We start from the raw sequence: 27879 nt of genomic DNA, 5'->3' as shown, positions 1-27879 counted from the left end.
GCATGAAAAAAAAAACCTGCCATGAGTCCATGAGATATTGGGTATGAGCAGCAGAGGGAGCAGTTGGGCTTCTTTCACCCAGCTTTGCTTTTGGTCTGACATTGCCATGCAAAAGCAAAGCAATCATGGCTGTGAGCTGTTTACCTCACTCTGGCTCACGAAGGCCTTCAATCCCCCCTATTTTAAGAGCTCATTGCCACTGCGCCCCTAGGGAATCTACAACTTCCTAGGGCTACCATATGTCCAGATTTCCCCGGACATGTCCGGCTTTTCGGTCTATAAACAGCCGTCCCGGGGGGATTTTAAAAAATCTAAAAATGTCCGGAATTTCCCCCCGGTTGGCTATTTATAGACAGAAAAGCGGCGGCCAAGCGCCGTTGGGCAGCCAAAGCCCCTTCCCAGCTCCCCCCATCCCCTGCAGCCTTACCACGCTGTCCGGCCCCGCAGCTGTCTTCCCCCTCCTCCCAGACCCTGAACGCTCCGCCCACCTGCTCCTTCACCTCCCCTGCTTCCCGCGAATCAGATCTTCGCGGGAAGTCTGAAAAGAAGCAGGGGTAGGTGGGCGGCAGCAGCAGGTAAGCTGGGGCGGGGCGGGGGAGGAGAGCTCCAGGGAGGCGCGGCCCTGGCCAAGCGGCTCCCTCCGGCCTGGGCCAAGCGGCACCCGGCGGCCCCAGCGGCTCTGGCCCGGCTCGGGCCCCAGCAGCGCCGGCCCCGGTTCCGGCCAAGCGGGTCGGCCCAGCCCCGGCCGAGCACCTCCGGCCCGGCCCCAAGCCCTGCAACCCCGGCCAGAGCTCCAGCCGGAGCACAGCCCGATTCCTGGGCTCTTTAAAGCTGGCCCTGGTCAAGGGACAGGGAAGGGGGGGTTGGATAGGTTGGGAGTTTGGGAGGGGGTGCTGTCAGGGGGACAGGGGTGTGGAGAGGGGTTGGGACAGTCAGGGACAGGGAGCGGGGGGGTTAGATAGGTCGGGGGATTCTGGGGGGCCTATCGGGGGGCAGGGGTGTGGAGAGGGGTCGAGGCAGGCAGGGAGCAGAGGGGGTTGGATGGGTAGGGAGTTCTGGGGGTCCTGTCAGGGGGCGGGGAGCAGTTGGATAGGGCATGGGAGTCCCGGGGGTCTTTCTGGGGGTGGGGGTGTGAATATGGGGTGGGGGTGTGGATAAGGGTCGGGACAGTCAGGGGACAGGTAGGCTTGTAGGGGGCAGTGAGGGTGGGGGGTTCTCAGGAGGGGGCAGTCAGGGGACAAGAAGCAGGGCGGCTTAGATAGGGGGTGGGATCCTAGGGGGCAGTTAGTGGCAGGGGTCCCAGGAGGGGGCAGTCAGGGGACAAAGAGCGGGGGAGGGGTTGGGAGTTCTGAGGGGGGCAATCAGGAGGTGGGAAGTGGGAGGGAGTGGATGGGGACAGGGCTCCTCCCCCCCCAGTGTCCTCTTTTTTGCTTGTGGAAATATGGTAACCCTAACACTGACACTAGAAAAGTCTCAAATGTGGGAGCTGAGGTTGCTGCAGAAGCCATCAAGTAGCAGTGCCCATGGGCTCGTTCTCATTGCCTACAGGTTTGTGTCATAGCTTGGTGTGCCTAATGGACATGGGTGCTTGCTGTGGATGACCCTCGGTCTGCTAGGTGGAGATGGGATTTGATGCCTTCCCGAATCAATCACTCCTTGCTCCCTTCTTCCCTGTCACCTACCCAATTCAGCAGCCCTCTTATTGTCATTTCCTCAGTTCTAAAAGGATCCCCTCACCACTTGGGTACAGCGGGTGTTTTTAACGCCCACAGTCCTTTGTACTGGCTGCAGTGGTGCTCAAAGGAGTTGCCGTAGTAGTTCAAGCCCAAGGATTCTGCAGTGTATTTAATACTCGAAAGGCACCGGTCACAGATGATTAGGTTGCCTACATTGGCACAGCCACATCTGCTATTGGCAAATATCTCCAACGGCAGGAAAGGAGACACTACACGGAAAGGGCTCTGGGTTATTGGAATTCTTTACCAGGTGTCTGGCTTGTGAGTCTCACCCACATGCTAACTGATCACCATATTTGGGGTTGGCCAGGAATTTTACCCCAAGTCAGATTGGCAGAGACCCTGGAGAGTTTTCACCTTCGTCTGCAGCCTGGAACATAAGTCACTTGCTGGTTTGAACTAGGGTAAATGATGGCATTTCTGTAACCTGAAGTCTCTAAACCATGATTTGAAGAGTTCAGTAATTCAGCCAGAGATCAGCTTGGTCTTTGGCTTGGCCCTCCTTCCCCTCTGCCAAGGGCAGTGAGGCTTGGGCTTTGGCCCCTCATGACCCTCCTGGGGTCCTGTAGTAATTTTTGTTGTCAGAAGGGGATCACGGTGCAATGAAGTTTGAGAACTGCTGGTCTAGAGCACCAAGTGACCGTGGGAAGAGCACCCTCATTGCCCTGCTGGCTACTGGGAGGAGAGAACACACAGCATTGTTTAAAAACTTTCACTCCAGGAAGGCTTTAGCTGACAGAGGTTATTCACATCACAGCAAATAGCTCCCAAGGGAGACTCACGTCCCTAACTGATTTAATGCAGAGTGGCACGTGCATGATTAGCAAGTACAGCCTGTTAGCGGGGGTTAAGACAATTAGGCACCCCGGCTCTCCATACAGAGGGAATCTCTGTGTATGGATCATCACACCTGTCCCCACACTGCCCTGGACCCTGCAGAGAACCCTTCTTAGGTCTGAGGATCTGTACACAGTGGGGGCAGGGGGTGAGGGGCTGAGGTAGGGGTGGGGAAACACACACACACACACCCGTGGGAACTCTGCTCAGAACATGACACAGCTAGGACAACATTCCTTTCTGAATGGGACGCCTTCTGATCAGGGCGCTAGGGGAAGATGCTGACAGGGAGCCAGGGAAGAGCAGCAGGGGGCCAGGAGGCAGTGCAGAGGAACAGAGACTGCAGCAGTGTCCATTTACCTCTGGTGACTGTCAAGGGAGTTGCTAGCCCCGAGGGTGGAACCACCTGCATATTCTGTAGGAGGAGGGGGGATAGAAACCCACGATGGAACAATCTGACAGGAAACACTGGGAGGGGACCCTTGCTGAGAGTTCCTCCCCCCCTGGTTTTCCTGGAGGAGAGGAGGGGCTGACCCTGTCATTGTTACAGAGATGTATTCATTTGCTGTTGTCTCTCACGCAGTACCCCAGGTCCCATACTGTTCTCATTAGAAGTCAATGGCAAAATACCCATTGAACTCAATGGGTGCAGGATTGGGCCTCTTGCCTGAACATTACTCCGGTGAAAGGAGGAAGATTTTTCTCCAGGATGGAGCTTGGTGGTCTCAGCATCAGAGCTGGAATCCCTAGACTCCATGAAACCTCAGGCACCAATCACAGCAGGGGGACTCAGCCCATTTCCAGCCTGAAGTAGATACTGTAAGTTGAGTGCACGCCGTGTGGATTTTTCAGATGGGATATTTAAAAATATCAAGTCTTGTCTCCTCTACCTGGACGGCAAAGACCTGATTTTCAAAGCTTAGGTGCCTTGGAATATGTGCAACTGCAGGCACGCTTACTGCTATTGCACCTTCAAATCCTCAAATATACTCAGGCAGTCACAGTAGTTACACACAGATTAGGTCTTTGCTTGCTGCTCTCAGTGCCGAAAAACAGACCCTCAAGATCTCATTACATTTTTTGGAATGGGGCTTTGGTTCTCCGTAGTCACAACTGTCTCTCTCTGCCCTGTTGTGCAATGTTCTGTGTGCTGTTTGATACCCTGTCTTGCATTCCTCCCCCGCCTCCCCCAGAGATGGCCTCATTTCAGTGGTAATGTGTGTAGCATCTATTTCAGTGGATGGCATTCCCATCCTGCTCCTAACACAGCAATCGCCCTGAGTACTGTCCAAACATACCCCTTTCCTCGGCTTTGTCTTTATTGTTCATTTAACTAACAATATAATCTCAAGATGAGCTTGGCTGTTCCTGTCTCTGCAGAACCACTTTGTTCCTATCCTTAATTCTCTTCTGCCTCAGAGATACTCTGGAACTACAGTATTTATGCTCCATAGTTGGTGCTAATGGGACCCCACCTGGTCTGGTTGTCAGCACCAGCTAGCAAACAGCTCTGCATCTTTAAGAGGGGTTCTAGAACAGGACACCAGAGTAAGTCTTTATATCTCTACGTCTGTCCCATCATCCTGTCCAGTTCTGCAGCCTCTATTCACATGATTAGTTCCATTGAAGTTAGTGGAACTAATGGGAAGAAGAGGATGAACAGGACTCATGGTGCATTGTTTGTAATTGCTTTGGCATCCTTGGGAGGAAGGCTGCGCTATGAACATGAATTATTATTCTTAATGGCATGTAGTTCAGATTATTCACTGAAATTAATAATCATAATTATTACACTGGATAGAAGATATGAATATTGCTATAGTGCTATTGGAGAAGATTATTTACTGGTCACTCCCTCCCAACACCCAAATATCTGTTGTTTAATGGTGCTTCTACTAATGATAATTCTGCCCTGTATAGTTTGCACTTTTGTACCAGTAATTCTATTATAAAATTTTATATCAGGACAGAATAAAGAGAAATTTTAAAAAAAGAATAAAAATCAATTTCATTTGCTAAGAAAAACTTTGTGAACCTCTGGCTCAAAATTAAGATCTGATTTAAAAAAAAAAAAACAAGAACCTGAAGCAAAATTAAATTGATCTTGACTTTAAACAAACAAAAACCTTCTCTTGTTTCAAAAAATGCCTTTGAAAATTTTTCAAGCTCTAAAAGCACAGGGTAGGTGCTGTATAACAGAATTATGTTTCAGAGATGAAGCGATTTAATAATTAAAACAGCATATATGAAATATAAATGAGATATTAATAAATTAAAGTAAATGAAGGCTGCTGAAAGCCAATTGCCTTGTAAAAGATCTGTGATAGCTAAACTAATGAGATGTATAAAGATTAATTCAGATCCCTGTTACAGAAGGTGATTATAAATTGCTAAAATGCCATACCAGGTTACTAGGTTGTTATTGAAACTTGTGAAATACATTTAGAAGAGCCTATAAATATTAATAGTGAATGAAAAATTAGCTGCCTTAGTACATTTTAGTCCTAATCCCATTACATGTTCCAGTTTACAAGGCATTAGAGATCTCACACTGTATTGATCTGCAGATGTTATAGACTATGATGTTTGATGAGCTGTGATAGTTACAGTCAAAAGCAAAACATTCAGGAATTTATTTTTATTGTCAATATTCTTGGGTTTGATTCTTTGTAGGATTGTCTTTGGGGCAGGAACTATTGGGTGAAATTCTATGGCCTATGTTATATGGGACGTCAGACTAGATGATCACAATGGTCTCTTCTGGCCTTGGAATCTATAATTCTCATTGTAGCAACACACATGGACCATGGAGGGAGGAGAATAGGTTGCAAGAGAGAAGAGTTTGGAGGAGAAACTGGGAAGTCAGTCTGTATGCACATGGCTAGGAACGTTAAGGTGTGGCAGGAGTAGTGTTTTTTTTTTTAAATTGAGATATCCTATCTCCTAGAACTGGAAGGAACTCTTGAAAGGTCATCAAGTCCAGCCCCCTGCCTTCACTAGCAGGACCAAGTACTGATTTTGCCCCAGATCCCTAAGTGGCCCCCTCAAGGATTGAACTCACAACCCTGGATTTAGCAGACCAATGCTCAAACCACTGAGCTATCCCTCCCCCCTTAAACACTGAATAACTGATTATTGCATGGCTATATTATTATTTCTAATGCAGTAGCACTTAAGCTCCCCTGTGAGGAATAGTCACGGTATAAACAAATGACATAAAGACAGTCCCTGCCCCAGCCAGCTCACAATCTGGAAATTGGACATGAAACAGGTGATGTCTTGCATTATCCTTTAATTTTGGAACTATTTGTACTACACTGTATTGTTCAGTAATGCACAAGAACCAGCAAACATTTACTCACAAGCAAGAGTTATTTGCCCTAGTTTCTTTTAGCATAATGAACAACCACCAGGTTGCAGCTCCGAGGTGACTGTAGTTTGCAAAGTTGCCTTCTATAAATGTCAGGTCACTTGATAAGGTCATTTCTGAAATTCAGATTTCAATTTCTGGGTCTCTATAGGTGGGTTTCCTCTTGCCACCTTTGTTCTCTCTGCCATCACCTCTGCTTGGCACCCTTTATGCCAGTCACATCAGAAAATCCAAGGGCTGGGTGAGCATGGAGACTGTAACCATCTCATCCTTAGAGATGCTCCATCCATGCCAGGGTTTAGGCTCATGGGCAGAGCAGTATAGGAAATGGTTGCACTGCTGCATCCTGTGTTGCACTTTGTTCAGTGTGTAAAGAATTTACTGTAAAAATCCCAGTGGTTTCATTCTGGTACCTTTCCTTAGCACCATGTTTGTGTAACATACTGAAGTTCCCCGAGATCTGCACCTACCTTCACAGCCGAGAAGGGAGAATTGAGTGCAGCGCCTGCGACTCTCTGTCAGTCTTCCTCCACCTCCTCCTCATCATCATGATAATTGTCCCATACGCCATAGATGCGGGCGCTGGAGGTGGATGTAAACTTATTACCATCCAAGCACAGGTATTTCAGAGACAGGGTGTTTTCAATGAGTTGGATGAGCTCCTGCTCACAGTTGTTAGTGATGCCATTGTCTTCAAGGCTACGCAATAGGGAGAAAGAGGAAAGAATCAGAATCAGAGAGCTTGAAAACTTAATTGCTGCCTGAAATCACTGAAACCATCATGAAAATGAAGAATTACGGAGTGCATTACGGTTTTGTAAACAACCCACCCGGGACTCTTTACGGCATAAACAAAAGGAAAAGGGAAAAGAATGGAGCCTGGACGTACATTAGCTTCTCAAGATGGCTCTCCTTATCTTTCAGGGCAGAGCACAAGGCTTTCACTCCACCATCTCCAAGGTTATTAAAGCTCAGGTCAAGCCAAATCAGGGTGTTCTTCTGGGAAAACAGAGAGGTGATGGCAGGGACACAGTCTTCTGTGAGGTCAGCATTTGATAAGCTGAAATAACCAGGAAAGAAAAGTTGGATTGATGTGTGTCTTCTGCTCAGGTCTCAGAGGACTGGGTACTGAAGGGCTCCACTCAGCCCTGCCTCCCCAACCCTATCCCGCCTGTGCCCTATCCCCAGAACCCTTCTGCCAGTGTGAGGGAGGCAGCCTTGGCCAGCAAAAGAGTTCCTGTGCACACAGCGAATTCTCTGCTGGCCATCTTCCGACCCTTCGTTTCTTAGGCTGTGGCCCCAATCCTGCCAACACTCAGAGAAGACACTACCTAAGCCCACAGGAGGGATTCTCCTGTTGCTGTAGTTAATCCACCTCCCAGATAGGCGGTAGCGAGGTTGATGGAAAAATTCTTCCATTGACCTAGCGCTGTCTACACTGGGGGTTAGGTCGGCTTAACTATATTGCTCAGGGGGTGTGGATTTTTCACACTGCTGAGAGACGTAGTTAAGCTGACAATTTTCTAGTGTAGACCAAGCCACAGGCACATGCTTACTTTGCCTACCAAGAGCAGTCCCATTTAAATGGATTGGGAAGTTAAGCACATGAATAAATATTTGCAAGACCAGGGCCTATGTTAGTAACTATGCTTTGAAACCAGTGGACACCACCCTAAGTGCTAGTTCCAGTGCTCAGTTTTCCATATCAATGGTTACACCAGAGCATCTGTCTCTGTTACCTCAGTTTTTCTAGGCAGCAACCTTTACTCTTCAGGCACGCTGCAAGTATTTTAACTCCTTCATCCCCCACGGGGTTGCTCTGCAGGTCCAAGGAGATTGCCGTGTTGCAGAGGAATAGTGAGCAGATATTAGCCATGCTCTCCTGGGTTATGCTGCAAGAGCGAAGGCTTTAAAAAGAAAGATACAAGGAGAAAAGATTAAACAAGCCCTGGACTGAAAGAAAGCTATAGACAGAGATAGTCCAGACTTCAAACTGGAGAGGGATGACTGCTGTAGCAGATATTTTGAACTTACATGGACACGTATTTTTTAGAGCCCCTACCAACCCCTGGATCTCTCATTATGAACAACTCAGAGTAATTTCCACTGGCGAGTATTTACTGTGTAAGACCTTCATGAAAGTCAAACTGGGGGCTAGATCCTCAGCTGGTGTAAACTTCAGCCCTCAGAAGCATCTAGTATGGGTCACTGTCAGAGTCAGGATACTGAACCAAATGGTGACAGGTTACAGAGCGGTAGCCGTGTTCGTGGTACCTTAGAGACTAACAAATTTATTTGGGCGTAAGCTTTCATGGGAGTTGCCTTACCTTCCACCTTAACTGAATTGGCTAGTTAGCACTGACCCTCCACTTGGTAAGGCAACTCCCATCTTTTCATGTGCTAGAATACATATTCTGCTTACTGTATTTTTCACTCCATGCATCTAATGAAGTGGGTTCTAGCCCACGAAAGCTTATGACCAAATAAATTTGTTAGTTGCTAAGGTGCCACAAGGACTCCTTGTTGTTTGAACCAAATGGAGAACTGGTCTGTTCCTGCCAGTTCTGGTAGATTCCTATGTTCCTATCCTGGATACCAGGAAGACGCCTTAGAAGATTCTGTTCACCTCAGTGACTGAAGCTGATAATCAGTACTGTTCAGATTTTCGCATATTGTTTTCATCAGCTCATCATTGATGGAATTTTCATCCAGGCACAGGGCTAGCGGCGTGAACGTGGAGGTGACCCACTTGGTGAGCTCAAGAAAATACTCTTCAGGGAGACAGGAGAGGACAGCACTAATGGAAAAAGCAGATTTTAACAATAAAAGATATAACAATAAATAAAAACATCAACTCTTTTCCCACCGGTAGCACTTCCCACCTGAGGATCTCTAAGCACTCTGCCAAAGTGCGTACTAGCTGGGGAAATGGAGGCACAAAGCAGTTAAGGCCAAAATATTCAAAATTGGCCATTTGTTTTGGATGCCCAACTTGGAATACTTAGAGCCGGATTTTCAGAGCAGCCAAGCACCCACAGCTTTCATTCACATCAACTGGAGTTATAGGCACCCGGCTCCTCTGAAAATCAGGCCCAGAGGGGGTCTCAATCTGAGCACCCAAAAACTGAGCATCTAAAAATTATAGGACAATTCTGAAAATCTGGGCATAAGTGAAAGCCCATAGTCATACAGCTAGTACAGCAGAGTCAGGAAGAGAACCCATAGAGGAAGAGCCGACATGATACATGATGCTCCTTCAAGGTTCTGTATAAAGCGGCCCTCCCTTGTCAAGATATGCATTGTCTCCTTTCCCTCCACTTCACCAATTAAACTGCCTTTGTCCACCCACCTCAAACAATCACCTTCATGCCATTCAGTTCTCCTGAACTCATACTAGGCCCCTGCCCTCTCCATTTTCAAGCCCCTCTTAAAACACACCAGCCATGCTGCTTTTAGCAAATCTTACTGATTTGTATAGAAAATCCATTTTGTTGCCCCCCTTCCCTGACCTGTGTCTACTTGTGTGTCTGCCCTTAGTCAGTGAGCGCCTTGGGACAGGGGCGGTCCCTTTTGTAGGTCTAGAAAGCACCTAGCTCAAGAGCTGGGAGAATAATGGATTTTCTGGTTCACTGGCATTTCCGAAAAAAAATTAGTTTAAATAGAGTCAAAAATAAAATGTTTAGTAAATTGAAAAGCTGGAAAAAATTATTTCAGGTTGAACAATTATTTCGGGTTTCATTCAACCCAAAATGAAACATTTTGTCTCATTTTTGAGCATTTCACATATTTTAAAAAATTATATTAAAAGGAAATTTGAATTGAAAAGTTGTTTTAAACCAAAACATTTAAACATTTTGTTTAGAAAACGTTGAAACAAAATATGTCAAAATGAATTGATGAAATGTCTCTGTCTCCCCAAATCTGTATTTTCTGCCAAAAAAAGTTTCTTACAAACAGTTTCTCCCAGCTCTACCTAGCACATCATGGGCACTGTTGCAAACAAATAATAATCATAATCTGACCAAGGGAAATAACTAAAGAAACATTTTTTCTTTCTTTTCTGCCATTATTTCAGAGATGGGACTGAACTGCAAAATTTGGATCTAGATGTTCCCAAAGTTTGTGGGATTGCAGATCCTGGATTTAGGTTTACTTAATATAGCGATGGGCACAAATCATGAAGTTTGGAACTAGGTCGAAATTCCCTGAAGTTCATGCATGGGTTTTGATTCGAGTCCTTCTGTAGTTTATTTTTTTCCTTACAACAGTATATCATTTATTCTCATTTGGATCTGGTGTCTGTCCCTTTGTGGGTAAATATATTCAGGGACTTCTATCTTATTACACTGAACTACTGAAAATATTTCAAGAAAGAGCCATGAAAAAGGGGAAGGGAATATTTACATGCAGTCCTTTTTCTTTTCCTTTTTCTCTCCTGTTTTCCTTATTAAACATGGCCAGGGAAAACACTTTTTCTGTGCCTCATTCTTTTCTTTTCTCTTTTCATTCTTCTTTTTCTTTTGGAGTCTGGATAAAAGAAAGTGAAAAAGAGTACATCCTAACTATAGAAAAGAGGTGCTAAAAGAATTACTGCATGGCTTTTCCATTTCTTCTTCCACAGCCATTTCCATATCAATTAACCGCTCTGAGATAATCTGGTGAAAGGGGCAGTAGAAATGCCATTATTTTAATCAACTACTATTCATAACAATAACCTTACATTGACTCAAGTTACAAATCTAAAGAAACTCAGTGTCTGAAAATCCTAGGGTATGATGCCTCTGTGTACGCAGCCCCAAAATCGCACTGCCCTTTTCTATCATATCACACTGCATTTCCCGCCCATTGAATATCTCTGTTTCAGATTATTTCCCCCAGATGTATTCATTTGCATGTTTTCAAATAGAATCTCACTTGGTTATGTTTTGCCCGTTTCTAATCTTTCTAGATCTATATTTACATATTCTTGACCAAAAACCAACCAACCAACCCACCCAATATTGCTCGGATGAAGTTAAAGTTGAAAGTACATATAAATTGCTGGGTAGATGTGTCAATGCCTGAAGTGCTTTAGGAACCTAATCTGCATCGCGTGTATCTGGGAAGACACACCAGTGGTAATGCTGTGCCCCTGGGTGGGTCATCATAAGCAAGGATCAAACCAACAACCTCGGGATCTTACAAATATGAGCTCTGTCGCCTGAGCTAAAAGGTCTGTCTCTGTTAGCCCAAGATGTAGCAGGCTCATCAACCTGGATACGTGGGTCAGTCACCACTAAAAGGGGACAAAGCACTACAGCATGTCTACATACTGCCTTAGGAGACATGCTAATGCTACAGAAGGTCCACTGGGAGGGAGTAGGTTCATGAAGAATTTACTTTGCGCGGTTTGGTGGTTGTATTGGGGTACTGTCTGGCAAAGCTCATCAGCACTCTGTTGAACTAAAGTTAATTATTTAGAGCCTTTGAGGAACCTAAAGAAGATCACTGCAGACCAGTCATGCTGGTCAGACATTTTTACTTTCATGTTCAACAACCTTTCAGATGTGACTATAAGTTCAGAAATCTGGTTCTATGCATCACATCTCAACTAGATGACTCCAAAAAACGTAACTGTCTCCCACCTGATGTTCTCAAGCTAGAGGCATACATACTACAATGCTACTTTTGGCAGCAAAACTCCCATTTGGCGACAAAATAAAACCACCTTGATGGCATAGAGCTTTTGGCGGCAAAGTTAGGGTGACAAAGCATCAGTGTAGACACTGCATTTGTTAAGTCACTGTAACTGACCTCCAGGAGGTATCCCACAATACCCGCCGTGACCACTCTGCTCACTGTTTTGAATGCCACTGCCCTGTATCCAGCTACACAGGCATGCAACCCTCCCCTTTCAAAACCCTGGGGAAGTGTTGACATTCCTCAGCATGGAGAGTTCACATAGCTACTGTCCAGCTGAGTACGCTGGCTCCTGGCAGCAAACACACTCATGCCGGGACTACAGGTAGAGTGACCAGATGTCCCGATTTTATAGGGACAGTTCTGATATTTGGGGCTTTTTCTTCTATAGGCACCTATTACCCCCCACCCCCATCCCGATTTTTCACACTTGTTGTCTGGTCACCCTAACTACAGGGCAGGGGTAGATCATCTTGCTCTGTGGGAAGAGGAAGCTGTGGGAGACCTTGGAGGGAATCACAGAGTCATTGATGTGGAATCCTGCTCTCCCCAGCACTAGGAACACTGCAACAAGGAAGGCAGGGCAGGCTATTGCTGCAGGGGGTGAGGGGAATACTGCGGTGGAGAGCTGGGGAGGGAGGCGGAGACTGATGGGGGGGGTGCAAACCCTTCCCAAAGCACCCTGCGGCCAGACGCACAGTGGGATAGCTACCCACAGTGCGCTGCTTTCTGTGTCTATCCAAGAGCTACTAGTGTGAATGCACTCCACCAACACAAGGAGCATAGTATGGACATGCAACAGTGGTTTAATTAAAGCAGTGGCTTTATGTCGGCATAACTCGCGTCAAAAAAACCGCATAGTGTAGACAAGGTCTGAGTAAATGGATACAAATGGAGTTTGAGAGACTGTCTTATCTCTCCCTCCCTCATCCCATTCTTTATGTCTATTTATTCTGCAGCATTTTGCTGTGCTAGTTCCCTTTTCCCTTTCTTTGGGAATTAAATGAGTTCCAGAGTCTCCGAGTGCTGAGACCTGGAAATAAGTGGGGGGTTGCCATGACAACAATTAGCCACAAAAAGCAGGAATTAATTGCCCTGATTTGATCCTGAAAAAAATATGTGAGGCTTGGTGAAGAAAGTGGAGTCTGGGCCAGGGCAGGGGTATGTTGTATTCTGAAACAGGGGTGTCTTATGTATGCTGGTCAGGCTGAAGTCTGTCATATGGGACTGCTACCTTATGAACTAAAACCAGGATAATCAGACCAGGAAGTTGAGAGCAGGATACTGGAACTTTTAGGCAGTCCATTTACATGCTGAATGCTACAGGCACTCTGAATCTGGATGGTGGGACCATTCACCCTCATGTGCTGAGACCAAACCTGAGAAGATTGAAATTTCACAGCCAGGGGTTTCAGTGTGCAATCTCTCCATTTTTTTAGGCTTTGGCTATGTCCTGGGAAGGATGAAAATATGTGTGAACCCTCTATAAAGAAAGCCCCTGTGACGTTGTTTTATTAAAGCTAGATCCACTTCTTGAGGTCCCAGTGACACCCCCATACTACATATTATTTCAACAAGAGACAAAGGAAGAAGAATAAACTAAAATGTACCTGTTGCCACTCTTCTCCTCATCCTTTGCCTCATATCCAAAGTGTATTTCATCCTCCTCATACCTTCGGAATAAAAGGAATTTGCTCGGGCTACGGCGAGTAGCAAGATGTTGGCAGATGTCCTGGAAAGCCTGGAGTCTGGGGTTCTCAATGTTGAAGCTTGGCAGAAAATAAAATTGAATCAAACCATCTGTAAACTCCTTCCTGACCCTCACAAGATAACCCGCCTCTGTGCTGAAGTATGAAATTGAAATAAATGGATGCTTATTATCAGGAAGAACCTGGCTCAGTTTCTCTGAGAGGAAGGATATGGCAGGTCCCCTGAGAACTGGTGAGTCTGTCTGATAACTTGAAATGACAAATGTCCATTTACCCCACTGATTCCAGTCTGCAGTCCGAGTCCAGAAGACTGTTCTTCAGGCTATTTACAAATTTCTTGCTTCCCTGAATCCCGTTCACATCAAGGGTGACAATGCCAGGATGAGCTGGAATAACGTGGTCACAAATCGCAATGGCAGTGTCTTCCGGAAGGTTATCTAAAGTTATTCTGTAAGCAGAATGATATCACCTTACTTAGAGGTTTTGACAGAATAGGAAAATAAAATGAGAAATGTCAGGGGAAAACCAGTGTGGTCTCCACTTGGCTAATACAAAATTGAACGGTTTTACTGCTCAGAGGTGATCAGCAAAGGAATAGGAAGTGGGGGAGGAGGGCAACTGGGCTAGTGGTCTTTTAAAAAAATAATTTTATATATGAAAGAGACCCACATGGTGTTTTGAAATGAAAGATGTTTTTTTCTGATATGACATCAAAATTTAGATCTTGTCTACCCAATTCTTCCTCTAAAGATTCTATGGTCAACTGGAGAACTGTTAGCCTTACGCCATTAAAGACACCATGCAAGTGAAAACTCATTGAGAGAGGAAGTGACTCTTTAAAAAATTCAGGTTAATAAAAGTACAGACTTAACTAACAGCTATTTAACTCAAACGCAGAGACACATGCGCAAGCAAACTTCTCTTTGTTAATACCCCAGGCCCACCAAGCAAGGGCTGAAAGGAATCACTATCCATATCTCTGAGACCTCCAATGGGTCATCCACCAAAACCTGAGAAGAACTAGATTTGATATTTGGATATTTCCAAAATAAATGCAAGCATAGGAAAAAAATCCAAATGCACTTTTTTGGAAAAACAGTGGGCAAAAAAGGGCACAAGTCCAATTTTTCTTTTCCTTTTCAAGAAGGTCACCTCTAACACCATCATCTGCATTCACTACAAAGACAAATAAAACAAAATGATGACTTAGAATACCACTTCTTTTAGACACAACAAATCCTGCATCTTGGCAGGCAGCTAGACTAGATGACCCTTGAGGTCCCTTCTAACCCTACAGTTCTATGATTCTTTACGTTGCTCCGCTATTCAAAACAGCTCTGTGATCTTGATGACACCAACACTAGCTAGGCATGAAATTCACCCCTGTGCAGAGGAACAAGGAGGTGCACAGGATTCGTGCTGGGCTCCCTGCATGGGGTGGGAATTTCACTGACTGAGTGAACATGCAGCAAGCTATGACACAGCAGCTCTACCCCACCAGGGTACCTTGCATTTGAGGAAGGCCATTAGAAACACTGAGCTTTATCAAGTTGTGATGCATTGGCACTTACATATATGGAGCTTTCCATCATGAATGCACTTCACAGGCATTAATCTTCACGACAGATCCATCTCATGTTACAGATGAATCAAAATGGAGGTTAAGCAACTTGCGAGGTTAAGCAACTTGCCCAGGGCCCCTCGCAGTGATTCAGCAGCAGCACTGGGATTAGAACTCAGGAGTTCGCTGAGTGAAATTCTCCCCTGTGCAGAGAGCCAGCATAAGGTCAATATCTCAAGTAAATCCTATTTAAACCCACCAAAATAAGGCTTAAGTGGAATTACATGGTGCACTAATCTAGGGCTGTCCCTTTGCATACAGATGTGATTTTATTATAGAAATGTAAAACTGGAAGGGACCTCAATGGGTCATCTAGTTCAGTCTCCTGCACTGAGGTAGGACTAAGTCTTATCTAGACCATCCATGACAAGTGTTTGTCGAACCTGTTCTTAAAAACCTCCAATGATGGAAATTCCACATCCTTCCTAGGCAATTTATTCCAGAGCTCTACTACCCATACAGTTAGCAAGTTTCTCTTAATGTTTAACCTAAATCTCCCTTGCTGCAATTTAAGCCCATTACTTCTTGTCCCGTCCTTAGTGGTTAAGGAGAACAATTTATCACCTTTCTCTTTATACCACCTTTACATACTTGAAGGCTGTTATCATGTCCCCCCCTCAGTCCTCTCTTCTTCAGACTAAACAAACCCATTTTTTTTTCAATCTTTCCTCATAGGCCATATTTTCTAGACCCTGAATCATTTTTGTTGCTCTCCTCTGGACTTTCTCCAATTTGTCCACATCTTTCCCAAAGTATGGTGCCCAGAACTGGACACAATACTACAATTGAGGCTTTATCAATGCTGAGAAGAGTGGAAGAATTATTTCTTGTGTCTTGCTTACAACAGTCCTGCAAATACATCCCAGAATTATGTTAACTTTTTTTGCAGCAGTATTACATTGTTAACCCATATTTAGCTTGTGATCCACTATAACCCCCAGATCCTTTTTTGCAGTCTTCCTTCCTAGGCAATCATTTCCCCTATATTTGTACAACTGATTATTCCTGCCTAAGTGGAGTACTTTGCATTTGTCCTTATTGAATTTCATCCTATTTATTTCAGACCATTACTCCAGTTTATCAAGATCAGTTTGAATTGTAAACCTGTCCTCCAAAGCACTTGCACCCCTCCCAGCTTGGAATCATCCATAAACTTTATAACTGTACTCCATTATCCAAATAAATTATGAACATATTGAATAGAACCAGACCTAGGCCAATTCCCTGCAGGACCCCACTTGATATGCCCTTCCAGCTTGATTGTGAACCATTAATAACTACTCTCTGAACACGCTTTTCCAACCAGTTGTGCGTCCACCTTATAGCTCCATCTAGGCTGTATTTCCCTAGTTTCAAGTATAAGAGGGGTAGCCGTGTTAGTCTGAATCTGTAAAAAGCAACAGAGGGTCCTGTGGCACCTTTGAGACTAACAGAAGTACTGGGAGCATAAGCTTTCGTGGGTAAGAACCTCACTTCTTCAGATGCATCTGAAGAAGTGAGGTTCTTACCCACGAAAGCTTATGCTCCCAATACTTCTGTTAGTCTCAAAGGTGCCACAGGACCCTCTGTTGCTTTTCCCTAGTTTGTTTATGAGAAAGTCATGTGAGATATCATCCAAAGCCTTATAAAAGTCAAGATATACCACATCTACTGTTTTCCCCTATCCATAAGGCTTGTTACCCTGTCAAAGAAGGATATTAGGTTAGTTTGACATGATTTGCTCTTGACAAATCTATGTTGACTGCTACTTATCAACTTATTATTTTCTAGGTGTTTGCAAATTGATTGTTTGATTATTTGCTCATCTTTCTGAGTACTGAAGTTAAGATGACTGGTCTGTCCTTATTCCCCTTTTCGTGGATTAGCACTATATTTGCCCTTTTCCAGTCCTCTGGGATCTATCCTGTCTTCCACAAATTCTCAAAGATAATCACTAATGGCTCAGAGATCTCTTTAGTGCTGTACGACGTATTTCATCAGGCCCTTTCAACTTGAAGCCATTTAAGGGCCTGTCTTCACATACAGCTGCACCAATGTAGCATTTTAGTGAAGATGCTGCTATGCCAACAGGAGAGCTTCTCCTGTTGGCGTCGTTAACCCACCTCCTCACAAGGCGGTAGCTATGTCAACAGGAGAAGCTATCCCGTTGATATACTGCTGTCTACACAGGGGGTTAGGTTCGTATAACTGCATTACTCAGGAGTGTAGATTTTTCACACTCTGAGCAATGTAATTATACTGATATAGGCCTGGAGTGTAGACCTGGCCTAACTTGTCTAAGTAATTCTTAACTTGTTCATTCCTATTTTAGCCTCAGATTCTACCCCATTTACACTGAGGTTCCTTAGGTTAATCATCCAATCACTGCTAACCTTTTTGTTGAAAACTGAAACAAAACAAAACAAAAAAGGCATTTAACACTTTGACCATTGCTATATTTTCTGTTATTATCTTTCCTTCCTCATTGAGTAAGGAGCCTATCCTGTCCTTGGTCTTCCTCTGGCTTCTCATGTAGTTACCCCTAATTTAATCTTGTTTTTTGCCTTGGCCTTTCTAATTTTGTCCCTACATACTTGTGTTTTAATTTTACATTCATCTTTCATAATTGACCAAGTTTCCACTTTTTGTATAACTCTTTTGAGTTCTAGGTTGTTGAAGATCTGGTTAAGCCAGAGCAGCCTCTTATCTTACTTCCTATCTTTTCTATGCACTGGGATAGTTTGCTCGTGTCCTTAATAATGTTTCTTCAAAAAACCGCCAACTCTCCTGTACTTTTTTCCCCTGAGACTTGCTTTCCATGGGATTTCACCTACCAATTCTCTGAGTTTTCTAAAGTGTGCCTTCTTAAAGTCCACTGTCTTTATTCTGCTGTTTGCCCTCCTACCATTCCTTAGAATCATGAATTTAATTTCATGATCACTTCTATCCCCTATGAGTGTGAAAGGGACAACATATGGAAAGGCTAGGTCCTACTATCCACTGGAAAGTACACTATTGCTGGCCTCTCAACTCTCTTGCCATCAGATATCAAAGGAGCACAACTATCCTGCTCTGGCTGCGTTTTATAGAAATAGCATATGATTCTACAGTCACTCTCCAAAGCCATAGGAGCCATACTGCAGTGTTTGCCGCTAACGTTCTCTCTCTAGATTGTCTCTTGGAGTGAGCGAGACAAATAGTTGTATTTACCTGCAACGGTCCCTTTCACAGCTCGCTTCCACTGTAAAATACATTTCATCTTCTGCTTCGTGCTCCACATACAGTCTGGTCATTCTAAGCTTTCGTAAAAGGTGAGCACACACCTTGAGTACCGTAGACAATGAGATTCCAGAGGCATTAAAACTATAGGGAGAAAAACAGATTTAGCAGTGTTAATATCTGTATAGGAGACTACAGGAGTAGATGCTCTGCTAATCAGGAAGACCTTTCAGCACGGAGACGGATGTTATCACAGGAATGATTGCAATGGACTCCCACAGAGTTTTGGTCTAGTATACAATATGTAATAGTCTTATATCAGATACAGAAAATATCAGCGTGAAGGAGCACTGCACAGTATTTAGTTTATTAACTAACAATTGGATCTGGGCTGAGTAGAGACACTGAGGAGCTGATGATATCCCATGATGGGACCAGAAGAGGCAGGTGTCCTGGCCGGGGTAAGGGAATGGGAGGGGAAGGACGTGGAACTTGGGGGTTACAGAAAAGGAGCAGGAGGCTAGGCATTGGAGATGCAGTGCTATTTGGGAAGAGAGAAGGGTAAGGCTGGGAAGGAAAGGATGAGGATTTGGTTGGGCTGGGATGAAGGATGAGCACTGGAGACAAGTGAAGAGAAGAAGAGGGCAGATACCTGAATATGTTTGGATAAGGGTCTTAATATGAAGCTCTCTGAAGAGTGACTAAAAATGACACTGAGGATTTCCATGCTTACTGTCTCTCAATGAATATGTCTACACTGCAGCTGGGAGTGTGTCTCTCAGCCCAGGTAGACAGACACATGCTAGCTTTTCTCGAGCTAGCATGCCAAAAATAGCAATGTGGACATTGGGACATAGGCAGTGGCATGGACTAGTACCCCAAGTATGGACCCAGAGGGGGGCGGGCTTTGATACTTTGCTAATATTAGCATAGGAGCACGAGCGGAGCTGGCATGTTATCTGGATGTTTCCAACTCCAAAGTGAACATACCCAAGGAGTCCAGATGCGGGGAGGCGCTGTTTAACTGCAAACCCTGAAAACTCAACTTATGCTGTGAGGTTCCTTGCTGGCTCATATATAACCGCAAGTAACAAAGATTTTTCAAGCCAAATTTTGCCCTGGATTTCACCTTATTAACATTATTGGGCCCGATTCTGACTTCACTTATAGCAGTGTAACTCCACTGGCTTCTGTGAAGTTACTCCTTGTTCACACTGAGACAAGTGAGATCAGAATATTGTGAATTCTGCTAAAGTTTGGTCACATTGATGGTACTTACTGGATCTGTTTGCATTTCCCTAGCAACGGAACCAGTTTGTTCATGTCTCTCTCTTTCAGACTGGCCAATTTCAGCTGACTGAATTCCTTGGCATGCTGCAGACTGTACAGGATCACCTGTTGGTCATCCTGCCCTAGACTGTTCTCCAGGAAGACCACTTCCTTTATCTCCTCCAAAGCACTTATGACAAACTCCTCATCCTGAATCTCAAACAAACAATGCAACAGCTCCAGGAGGAGATGGCTCTCCTCGCCCTGTTCCTGGCAAATAAGAAGCGCCTTCTTAGTCCATTTCAGCAGCTCATCCTTTGAGATGCCCATGCCGGTTTCATAGTACTTTTTCAAAGGCTTTAGTGACTTGTTGTTGTTCAATCCAAACAGAAAGCGAACAGTTAAGATCAAATGGCTTTTATTCTCCACAAAGGCTTCTTTCAAGAGCTCAGAAGCTTTCTCCTTGTTCCAGAAGGTGAACAAGGCGGCAAACAGCTCCTGCACAGTCAAATGCACAAAGCTATAGATAGTTTCCACAAAAATGTCTGCCTGCAGCAATTCCGTGAGGAAAGTTGATGGACCCTTTGACACCTCCAAGTTGCACTTTCTCAGCATACTCTCATCAAACAGCACTTTCTGGTCCCTCACACCACCATAGGCCAATGATCCAAGGTTGTGAAAAAGATCTTGTGTGGATGTCTGTGCGCGACCATGGGACTGCAATAAAGTGGCCACAAAATAGGTAAATATTTCGGTGGTTGTGCTCACCTTCTGACTGAGCTCTTCGCTATACCTTAATTGAAGGCTCAGGGTTGTACAGACGATCCAGCAGATGAGGGGGACGAAACACATGGTGAACACTACATCATTTTCTTGGATATAACTGTAGGCAAAGGCTGCTCTCTCTTCATCTTTGAAGAACTTCTTGAAAAACTCCTTTCTGTCTTCCTCCAAGAAGCCTACAATCTCTGCCCAGAGGTCGGCTTTCATATGGGTCTCCAGCATTCCTACGGCTAAGGGTCTCGTCGTGACAAGAAGGCATGCTTCTGAAAGGCTCTGGCTGCTGAGGAGACTTTCCACCACAGCTGCTGCTGTTGAGTGAGGCGTGTCCAAATCACAGGATAAGCTTTTATTTTTATCATAATCCTCAGGAAACCTGAGTTCATCAAAGCCGTCGATGATGAACAAGACTTTTTCTGGGCAAGACAAAATTTCCCCTATCTCTGGCGTTGGGTGTCCCCAGTTTTGTAAAATTAATTGAGCTAGGCTCAGTTTTTCTGTTCTTTGGTTTAGCTCCCTGCAGCTCCAATGAAAAACATAATCAAATCTGCCCTGGTAAAGCCTCCCAGATGACCAATCGTACATAATTTTGCCAACTGTAGCGGTCTTTCCAATCCCTGCTATTCCTTGTAAGATCACTTTTCTGGTTATTGTGCCATCTGATAACGTGTCAAAAAGATGTTCCACATTAACATGGGAGTCCGCAAAGCTGCTCAGCTTCCTCATGATATCCATGTGTCTTTTTCCTCTAGACAGTAGCTCATGTTTTTTATCTTCTGCTTGATGGTGTTTTTTTACTATAAAGAGCTTTGTGTAGCGGTCTTCCAAAGACACCCATTCTCCTGGCCTGGAATTATAATCCTTCACTCTTCTAAATTTTTCCTTCACAGAGGCCACATAGTTCGCTCTGTGGTCTGGAAAAGAGAAGAGAATAGTTTACCAGAATTCTAGTCCATTTAAGAACATATCCTTAAATATATCAATATGACAGAAACAGTCATTTTTAGAGGACATTTTACAGTAAAGATGGCCTGAGCTGCAAAGCTCAGATGTGGATCCAATTTCCTTACAGTTCAGAGATCTTCCTAAAATCCATTTCAGATAGACAAACTGTACTGTGCAAATACCTGGCACATCTGGGTCCAGTAGAACTCTCTTAGAGCAAAGCCATATTGTTTCCACTGAACCACTTCAGTCTAAGAGGAAGTTTCAGTATAAGCAGACTTGGGAGCTGAACATTTTAATGCATTCTGACCTTCCATTTTACTTTACTGTAAATGGAGTTGCACGGAATTCAAGCACATTCATGCATGTGCCACTGTATTTCATATCACTTTGCTAGTCCTCAGTGTTAAAAGAAAAATAGGCTTTTAAAAAGATTGAGACCCATGTAGTTTTTCAACAGTAAGAACTAGTGCACAAACTGCTGGGGCAGTGACTTACCGATGTCAGGGGGCTTTACAGAAACAGGTCTGGTTTTCCATACTGAAAGAAAAGACACACTCGATCATGTCTTGATTCCCGGACGTGCTATCAACAGAGTATATATGTCATATCTATGATAACTCTATAATGATACAGAATATGAGCCCAGAGCCGGAGCTGTGTCTAAAAAATTCACAGTGCAATCCAGCAAGGAGTTTGAAGATGGCCTTAAGGGCCGTATGACAATTAGGGATTGTTAGGGTACAAGGAAGCCCCAGCCACTCCTTTCATTAGCAGCCAGGAGCAGAGGTAGCCTAGGAGCCACTATTGCCTTCTGGCTAGGTTCTGATACTTCCCTCGTCATCCCAGCACCAGAACACCTTCCAGTAGTGCATTGAGATGACTAACATCTCCCATGTGTGGTTCGTTCTCTCTCTCAGCCTCTCTCCAGGGGGGAAGTTGGATGTGCCGTGGAGTGTTTTGTTTTGGGGGATTTGTTTTTTAAACATAGACATTGCTATGTGTTTATATTGGAGAAGGCAAGGCTCTGTGCCGCTGAAGGATCACCCTACACCAGGACAATCTCCTGTGGCTTTAGGACCACCTTGCACCAGGACTGCAATGCCAAGGGGCTGCACTAAAAACACAGAATCCAGCTCCTACCTTTCATCTCTATCTATACTTACAGACAGGGGTTAGATATCATCCTAATCACCACCCACCTTCAGCTGACTTTCTTCTCAACCTTTCAGCCAGATCCTTATCATTGATTTGATCCAGCACGTTTATCACCACCTCCACAGCATACTCCTGTTGGTAGTATCTAATCAGCAGATCAACCATGTCCGTTACATCAGCTTTCTCCAGATGTCCCTTGGGAATGTTTGCATAGCCCTTCCTCAGTTCAGTGTCACTGAGTTTCAATTTAAACTTCTTTCTCTGTCCCTCTACCAGGTCCTCCAAGATCGTCAGCAGGATGTCTTGGCACGTTTCTGTCATTGCACCCAATGAAGGTCAGTTGCCTTAAACAAAATAAAGTAATTTAAAAAAAAAAAACCACATTTTAATGCATTCTGACCTTCCATTTTACTTTACTGTAAATGGAGTTGCACGGAATAGTGTTGATCTAGCAAGCTGATGAAGGCTACAGCCATCCTGATGGGTCACATTAGAAATAAACAGGCACCAGCACAGATGAACTGAATATTTGAGGCCAGATCCTCAGCTGGCCTAAATCTCTGTAGCTCTATGGACTTTAGTGTAGCTATGCCCATTTACACCAGTCAGGGACTGTCCCTTCCATGCGATGAGATGTATTCAAACATGTGTAATGAAGGGCTATAAAAAGCGGCTTTTTTTTTTCTTTTAAAACTGTTTGATACCAGGGGTGAAGTGGCCCAGGATGCGTGGCCTGTTTGGGAAATGGCCTCTCTCTCTCTCTGCCTCGGTGGACATGACTGAAAAAGTATTCCCCTCATTTAAAATGAAAAGTTGTGTCCAGCCAGCGAGAAATGAAGGCCATTTGAGTAAAAAGGCCAGTGGAGGAGTTCTGCTAGAGGGCAAGCTGATTGAGAGCCTGGGTGTGAATGCGGGGTGGGATCTGCACTAAAGAGGAGTGTAGCATTTGTTGACAGCACAGCATCCTGACCCATGACCCAGCATGGCTGCCCCCTCACTGGATTCCCCCCATAGTCTTTCAGTTCATCTCATGACTGAGCTGTAGCACCCACCAATGGCGGCTGCCTTGCATGTCACGCAACAAAAAAGTGCAAAAATCTAGTTTGCTTCTGTCATTATTTAGAGCCCAACTCTGCAATGCCAGCAAAGTCCATGGGAGTTCCAGGCAAGGAAAGGCAGCAGGACCAGACCCTTATTATCTGCATGTGTGACATCTTACCCTATAGATGGTTAATTTTTAGATTCAAACATACAGTGAAAAGGGTATTACGGGTCACCTAAGGAACCAGCAAATCAGTCACCAAAAAAATAGGTCTTAAAAGATAGAAGTAAATAGAACTGGAAATCTTGGGATTACTTTAAAGGGACTGCTCAATACACAGAGTTGCTTCTTGTAGAAGGGGCCCTTAGTGCCAGTTCCTCTGTATTAAAAATTGGGGACTAATGGGTCTAGCGGTCTCTCTGCTGTTCCCATTTAGGGCACATCTACACAGCCAAAAAAAAACCCCAAACCCAAAAAGACCCACAGCAGCAAATCTCAAAGCCTGGGTCAACTGACTCAAGCATGCTGCAGAGCTGAAAATAGCAGTGTAGACGTCTGGGCTCAGAAACCTGGCAAGAGGCTCAGAACCCAGGCTCCAACCCAAGCCCAAACGTCTACATTACTACTTTTAGCCCCGCAAGCCCCAGTTAGCTGTCCTGGGCTCTGACACTCACTGCTATGATTTTTATTTTATTTATTTATGTGTTGCTGCATAGACATACCTTTAATTGCCGCCTTAGGCCTGGCCTGATTTCCCATGGTAAATTGAACTAACTTACGCAACTTCAGTTATGTGAATAACGTAACTGAAGCTGATGTAGTTAGATCCACTTACCGCGGTGGCTACACTGTGCTGTGTCGGCGGGGGAGCATCTCCCGTCAACGTCTCTTATGCTTCTCGGGGAGGTGGAATACACAAATTGCTCCACAATTGATTTAGCGTGTCTTCTCCAAATACACTAGATCGACACTCGCTGCATCAATTGCAGCAGTGTCGATCTACCCGTAAGTGTAGACATGCCCTTAAGAATGCACCACGAAGTCCAGTATACACAATCATCCAGATGGTGCCATAACACATGGGAGATCTGAATGGTTCTGGAGGCTCAGTGGTATGTCACATACCCTAGGGCACAACAAAATGTGGAAGCCCAGGAACATTAGAAAGGGAGCAAAAGCATGATGTGGAATCTCCACCCTTGGAGATTTTTAAGGCCCGGCTTGACAAAGCCCAGGCTAGGATGATTTAGTTGGGGATTGGTCTGCTTTGAGCTGAGGGGTGGACTAGATAACTTGAGGTCTCTTCCAACCCTAATCTTCTATGATTTTATGATCCAACCATACCTGCTAGGCCCCAGTGTGCAAAGGGAGTCAAGCCTGCAGGGGACTGTTTCAAAGGGAGAACTGATTTACTGCACCAGGTTCAGCTGGTTCTCATATTATCCCAATCAATTGGCTTATACCTCCTTTTGGGGATGGCAGTGTGATCTAATGGTTAGAGGATGGGTCTGGGAGTCAGGAGACCTGATTTTCAGTTGAGTTTCTGTGACTGGTTTACATGGGAGCCTGGCCCAGTCAGCTAAACTCGCTGTACCTCCAAAATGGGGATAATAATCCTTACCTACTTTTGTAAAGTGCTATGAGATCTTTGGTTGAGAAGTGTATAAGTGCTAAGTATGTTTACTAAGGATACGATTCTGTCACAAAGGTCACGGATTCCAGGACCTACAGGACTACTTCTGGGGCAGGGCCGGAGCAGCTGTCAGCCTCAGGACCGCCGGAGCAGTGGCCCCAGGGCTGAAGCAGCGGCCCCAGGGCTGGAGCAGTGGCTGGGATTGGGTCAGCCCCCATAGCGCTGGACCAGCGGCTGTCAGCCCCTGCCACAAGAGCAGTGGCGGGGCTGGAACAGCTGGCCAGTGGTCAGCCCCAGGGCCAGCAGAGTAGCGACCCTTGGACCGCTGGAGCAGCTGGCTGGCCCCAGGCCCCTGGAGCAGTGGCTGGAGTTAAGTCAGCCTCCCTTGGGCTGGAGTAGCAGTGGGGCCAGGGAGATTTAGGTTAGCTATTAGGAAGAACTTTCTAACAATAACGATAGTAAGTTCTAGAATACGCTTCCAAGGGAAGTTGTGGAATCGCCTTCCTTGGAGATTTTTAAGAACAGGTTGGACAAACACCTGTGAGGGATGGTCTAAGGTTTACTTGGTCCTGCCTCAGCACAGGGGGGCTGGGCTTGAGGGCCTCCTGAGGTCCCTTCCAGCCCTTAATTTTGTATGACTCTATGGTCAGAGTGAGCAGAGAAGCCTGGTTTTCCTTTGGGTTGTACGCCCCAAAAATAAATTATGAGTGCTTTGGGTTCAGGGTTTATTTTATCTGAACCACCAGTCCTACGGCCTCAGATCAGGTTCTGATTTTGTCCTGTTTCTATAAGAAAGAAAAGAGGCTGTGCTGAATTCTTATAATCCATGGGGAACCTTGGTCACTCCTTTAAAATTCTGATTGGGGCTGGAGGGGGGAAAAAATTACAGCTGAGATAATACAGCAAGATTCACACACAACTCACTGGAGAGAACCAGTGTGTGCATCCAAAAACCAGCCACTTACCATACCGGTCACGAGATGAGTTCTTTCCAGTGCTGAAAACATGCCAAATGAAAATGAAATTTGCCAGCTCAGCAACCGCAGAGTTTTATTTCCTCAAAATAACAAAACTGAAGACACATTCTCCTCTCATGCTGCTGGTAATCTGGAATAATTCCACTGAAGTCAATGGGCTACGTTAATGTAAAACCAGTGGGGGAGGGAGGGCGAGAAAAGAGTTAGGCCCAAAGTGTTTCAGACACTAACTTCCCGCCAGCTGACTCAGTGCTGGGAAAGGTCAAAAGTCAGTTTATCATATTTCCAAGGCAAAACAACAAATCCTTAATTCTACAGAGTTGTTAAAAGATGGATAAACATGACCCTTTCCTAGATTTCATATGGTTAGCAGAATTAATGCAAGTAGCAGTAAGAATGATTATATTCATTTATACTGAAAAGGGATCTTAATACAGAGTAAATGAAAGAATAAAAAGGTTAAAGAAATCACTTTTCCATCCATCCACCCCCTCTGATGTGTCCCTCAGCAGCCAAGCTGTATCTTTGTACTCGTATTCTAGAAAAGTATGCAGAGTACGCACTATTATAGGGCCTAGCAGCTAGGGCACAGCTATGCACTGGCCTCCAAAGCAGACCCGAAGAAGGGGATGTGAGGGTGGAGAAGGATATATTGGCCAAAACCCACCTGAGGTAGTTTAACAGACCACGGACACTACAGCAAAGGCCCTGCCTATGGGTTGAAGGTGATACCCGCATCACCCTGCACAGCTCCTCTGCACAATCTCATTTGTTTGGGCTGTGCACAGGGACTAAGATATGGCCGTGAACCATAACATTCTCCTTCCTCACCTTCCCTCTGCACTCTCCGTCTGGGGTGGCCCTAAGCTTCTGCTTGGAATACAATCTTCAGACTCTTGAAACAATTAGAATAGGTCATCCCCAAACCGATTTCAGCATAATTGCTACAGTCACTGTCACCAGGATAGATTAGTGCTTGCTGTTGTGCTGTATAGCCTCTGAATAGGAAAAGAGCAGCCCTCTTCAGTTTTACCTGCTGCAATACTTGTCATGAGATCAGAAGAACTGTGACATCCAATCTGTATAGCGAAAGCCAAGAAACTGAACAGACTTACTGCATTAGAGACTTAAAAATGTTGACATTATTTAATGCAGAGGCTAGAGATGGTCCCAGAGCAAAACCCCAGATCCAAAACACCCCCATAGCTGAATGTCATGATAGGCCTCTTGTCTCTACCCTGGCCTGAACCAAAACCCTGTACTGAACTTTGTAGCACAAACCCCTCTCCAGTTTTTACCTCCTCTTACGCAAGTTTCTGATGTTGTTAAACACAGAAAGCACAGCACATTTTGAAGCACAAACACACTACAGCTTGGGAAAGCCCCATCTTCACTGAAATGCACCAAAGCCAGAAAGAGAGGCCCATGCTAATTTTTTCCCCTACTGTTATTCACACCTTCTTGTCAACTGTTGGAAATGGACCATCCTGATTATCACTATAAAAGTTTTTTTCCTCCTGCTGATAATAGCCCACCTTAATTGATTAGTCTCGTTATAGCTGGTATGGCAACACCCATTTTTTCATGTTTTCTGTGTATATATATATATCTTTCTACTGAGTTTTCCACTGCATGCATCCGATGAAGTGGGTTTTAGCCCACGAAAGCTTATGCCCAAATAAATTTGTTAGTCTCTAAGGTGCCACAAGTACTCCTTGTTCTCAAAGCCAGAAACTTAGTTCTGTTTCTACATTCCCTACCTTCTCGATGGAATGAAAATTCTAACCAGAACTGGAAATGATCAAGCTCTGCTTCTCTAAAGCAGAGGTGCGCAAACTACGGACCGCAGGACCCTCCTGCCTGGCTCCTGGCCCGGGGGGCTACCCCTGGCCCCTCCCCTGCTGTTTCCCCGCCCCCGCAGCCTC

General features: G+C 44.9%; 1 protein-coding gene across 11 annotated transcripts in view; it reads right to left on the bottom strand.

Moving 5' to 3' along the window:
• LOC101950860 (NACHT, LRR and PYD domains-containing protein 3-like) overlaps positions 1-27879 on the bottom strand; it is a 52314-nt gene that overhangs the window by 23654 nt on the left and 781 nt on the right. For 2 of the 11 annotated variants that reach the window (XM_065589331.1, XM_065589332.1), the window contains exons 1-13: positions 27715-27836; positions 25943-27033; positions 22347-22646; positions 21643-21684; positions 19430-21113; positions 18142-18294; positions 13606-13779; positions 13233-13391; positions 10348-10470; positions 8570-8740; positions 7683-7850; positions 6833-7003; positions 6414-6642 (exon numbers count right to left, since the gene is read on the bottom strand). In XM_065589331.1, the coding sequence (XP_065445403.1) occupies positions 6462-6642; positions 6833-7003; positions 7683-7850; positions 8570-8740; positions 10348-10470; positions 13233-13391; positions 13606-13779; positions 18142-18294; positions 19430-21113; positions 21643-21684; positions 22347-22623 (3303 nt within the window). In that variant the 5' untranslated portion in view covers positions 22624-22646; positions 25943-27033; positions 27715-27836 and the 3' untranslated portion in view covers positions 6414-6461. Of the gene's footprint in view, positions 1-5848; positions 6643-6832; positions 7004-7682; positions 7851-8569; positions 8741-10347; positions 10471-13232; positions 13392-13605; positions 13780-18141; positions 18295-19429; positions 21114-21642; positions 21685-22346; positions 22647-25942; positions 27034-27714; positions 27854-27879 lie in introns of those variants that run through there. The other 9 variants (XM_065589330.1, XM_042848534.2, XM_042848535.2 and 6 more) reach the window with 9 other exon arrangements.

Source organism: Chrysemys picta, chromosome 3 (assembly GCF_011386835.1).
Source record: "Chrysemys picta bellii isolate R12L10 chromosome 3, ASM1138683v2, whole genome shotgun sequence".
NCBI classification, from domain to species: domain Eukaryota; kingdom Metazoa; phylum Chordata; order Testudines; family Emydidae; genus Chrysemys; species Chrysemys picta.
The sequence above is the reverse complement of the archived record's forward strand: the minus strand, read 5'-3'. Positions and strand labels throughout refer to the sequence as shown.